We start from the raw sequence: 3,046 nt of genomic DNA on the forward strand, positions 1-3,046 counted from the left end.
TGTTTTTCATAGTGTTTTATTTTCCGACGAAATTTCCGAAGATTTTCCGGCAAGGTGGTGGCGGTGGGCGGTGGTGGTTGTAGGAGATAAGTGAAAATTTAAGTGAGTTTTAATTAAGTGAGTTTTTGGAATTAAATTAAGTGAGTTTTCAATATTAGAGAAAACATCAAATAAGAAGTTTGATTTTTTTAAGAAGGCTAGGAAGGAGGGTATTTTTGTCTAATACCTTAATATTGAAAACCCATTTAATTTAATTTCAAAAACCCACTTAATTAAAACTCACTTAAATTTTCACTTATCTCCTACAACCACCACCGCCCACCGCCACCCACCGCCACCACCTTGCCGGAAAAGTCTTTGGAAATTTCACCGGAAAATAAAATACTATGAAAAACACAATGTAAAAAACACAATGGAAAAAACATTATGAAAATAAAAACACAATAACAAAAACACAATGAAAACACAATTAAATAACACAATATAAAAAACACAATGCAAAAAACACTATGAAAAATAAAACACAATTGTTTAACACAATTTTGTAAAACACAATTATGGTAAAACACAATTTGTAAAAGCCCACGATTTTTTTTTAATTTTTATAAAATATGGTACTCATATAAAAGATAAAAAAAACACTCGTTTCTATGGTGAAATTGTTTTGAAAAAAAAATATCGTATAAAAAAGTTATGTACGTTTTAAAATGATGGGGGAATTTGACATATGCTTTGCATGTGGAGAGAGAAAGTCAACAAATGTATTATCCCTATTATGTCCTTACCCTTGTTGATCTCTCTAATTTAATCTCAACCAATTCAATTTTAAAATAAATAAACAATATTATTTCCTATCCTTCTTAAGAAAACTAATATTCTTATTATAACTCAATAATAAAAAAAAGCGATAAAAAAATTTATAAACAATAAAGTAACAATAAAAGAAACATTGTTGCAAGTTATACGTAACGAATCAGGCATTCCCAACAACCTCTGTTTCACTCAAATTCTTTGCAAGTCTTTCTGTTTTTGAATTGGTTGGAAATCAATGTTAGGTGGAAGTGAAACACCGACGGGTGGACGGAATATGAGGCAGAGGTACTGCCATGGATATGCTTCAAGCGGTGATGATCTTGAAGACGATGCGAGTTCGGTTCTAGTGCTTCAATCCCCTGTTTTAACCACAACGTCAACATGGAACGAGGTTTTTGAGAATGTTGCTTGGATTGTTTGCGCGGGTTTCATCGTGTATTTAGGTGATTGCCAATCAAATTTGGTTTACGTCTTGTTTAATGATGACAGAATAAGAAGGTATAGATGTCATGTATCGAATAGTAACAACATATTCTACCTACAGGTGTTAATCGTGCCGGGTTGAATTGTTTAACCCGAGCCAGACCCATGTTTTTATTTGTGTTAAACACATGCTTAAAACCGTGTAACCTGATCACGGCACGTTTAAACCAGTTGTTTAAACATGTCATATGGGTTGACGGGTGTCACCAGGTTGTAAACGTGTTAATCGAGTTGGTGGGTTATTGTGGTGGCAATTTCTGATGTGCACCTACTAACATGCCACGAAACTTAATTAAATAGTGTAATAGGCTATGTGTCATAGACAGGTCGACACGTTTAAGCGTGTCTAAACAAATTATACCTATTCATCTTTTTTAAACCTTTTAAAAAAATATACATATTTATATTACTAAAACCCTAGCCGTTTCTTTCAATTAATTAGTCTTATACTCCACTACTTCCTTGCTTTATGCCTCTATGATTCTACATTCTTTGATGGACGTGTTGTGTCACTAAACTGGTAGTATCATGCAACATGTATATAAACAGTCTCTTTTTTCGTGTTTAAAGAATATGACATGATTAGTTTATCATGCCGTGTTCATGTTTAGCACCAGTGTTGTATCGTGTCTGACTTGATTAACATGTTTAGACATGTTTGCCAGCCCTGGGTTGTAAAAGATACGGGTTAAACAATTCATAAACGTGTTAGTGTGTCGACCTGTTTAATTAAACATATCAACTAGAACACGACTGCCTGTTTAAATGGGTTTGATATGCCAACTAACAACTTGATTATTTTCGAGTCGTGCTGGGGTATTATTATGTTTTGGGTGGTGTCGGAAATTGCCCCTAAATGTACCGTACCTAGTGTATTTATTATTAAAGATGATTAAACGGAGAACCTTTACATAACCATCTTATAAAGGTATGTATCACTTTCAAAATATAAATACAAATGCATGATTATATGGTTCACAACATAAACACAGTTTTATGACACTTTTGCAGATTGTATATGTATGTTGGGCTATTTGGGGTTATTTTGAATATTGTTTATTTCTTGTATACGAGCGTGTTAGCATTGAATGTCCGAAAATCAAGTGAAAACTGGGAGATAACAACAACATTTGGTTTGACATTTGTCACCATCCTCGGACTCTTGTCTTTTTGTCTGTAAGACAAACAACCTCAATACTTTTTCTTTAATGTCAAAAATTCTAGTTTGTGGTTTAATTTGTTACAAGATTATTTGGTTGCAGATTCTGTTTTGCTTTATGGCCGATTTGGAGTTTCTTCACTCTTCCCCTTGTGGTACGTTCGTTTTTTTATTTACCGAGCATGTTGTTTGTAAAACAGACATTTACTGACTGGATCTCCATTTCTCACAGTTCACATTGTTAATGGCTTCAATGGTGATATTGTCTAATTTGATCATCAGGCAGCAATCATCATCATCAGATATTCTCCGTTTAAACTAAAATCCTTTGTTCAAATATGAGTTGACCCTTTTATATTTATTTTTTGTCTTTCTGCTGGTTATAAGCTATTTGGCATGCTAGTTTTCTTATAGATATATATATATATTTTTACTTATGTTGTGCATATCATCTCAACTGGTAACTTCTAAGTTCTAACATTGGATGGGAATTGTTTACCTCTTGTTCTTTAACCTTTTAGCAGACCAGATCAGAATTTTTTATCGGATTGGTTCTTGTTGTTGAGCTAGAATGGATTGATTATATAAGAT

The 3,046-nt window shown here is 33.1% G+C and overlaps 1 protein-coding gene across 1 annotated transcript; it reads left to right on the forward strand.

Moving 5' to 3' along the window:
• Window positions 1-1,048: 1,048 nt before the first annotated feature.
• On the forward strand, window positions 1,049-2,810 carry LOC143595455 (uncharacterized). Its single transcript, XM_077074464.1, has 4 exons — window positions 1,049-1,311; window positions 2,308-2,472; window positions 2,559-2,610; window positions 2,688-2,810. The coding sequence occupies exons 1-4, from the start codon at window positions 1,049-1,051 to the stop codon at window positions 2,775-2,777; spliced, it is 570 nt and encodes a 189-aa protein (XP_076930579.1). The 3' UTR covers window positions 2,778-2,810.
• The last annotated feature ends 236 nt before the right edge of the window (window positions 2,811-3,046 follow it).

The sequence above is a fragment of the Bidens hawaiensis genome, unplaced genomic scaffold, assembly GCF_021521415.1.
Source record: "Bidens hawaiensis isolate Kalapana, Puna unplaced genomic scaffold, B.hawaiensis_p1.1 tig00045227_1, whole genome shotgun sequence".
NCBI lineage: Eukaryota > Viridiplantae > Streptophyta > Magnoliopsida > Asterales > Asteraceae > Bidens > Bidens hawaiensis.

What these genes read in the sequence shown, in the direction of transcription:
- LOC143595455 (XM_077074464.1), top strand. Translation starts at nt 1,049, where the DNA reads ATGTTAGGTGGAAGTGAAACACCGACGGGTGGACGGAATATGAGGCAG. An exon ending in AATGATGACAGAATAAGAAG is followed by an intron (nt 1,312 to 2,307) that starts GTATAGATGTCA and finishes ACACTTTTGCAG; the next exon opens with ATTGTATATGTATGTTGGGC. An exon ending in GGACTCTTGTCTTTTTGTCT is followed by an intron (nt 2,473 to 2,558) that starts GTAAGACAAACA and finishes ATTTGGTTGCAG; the next exon opens with ATTCTGTTTTGCTTTATGGC.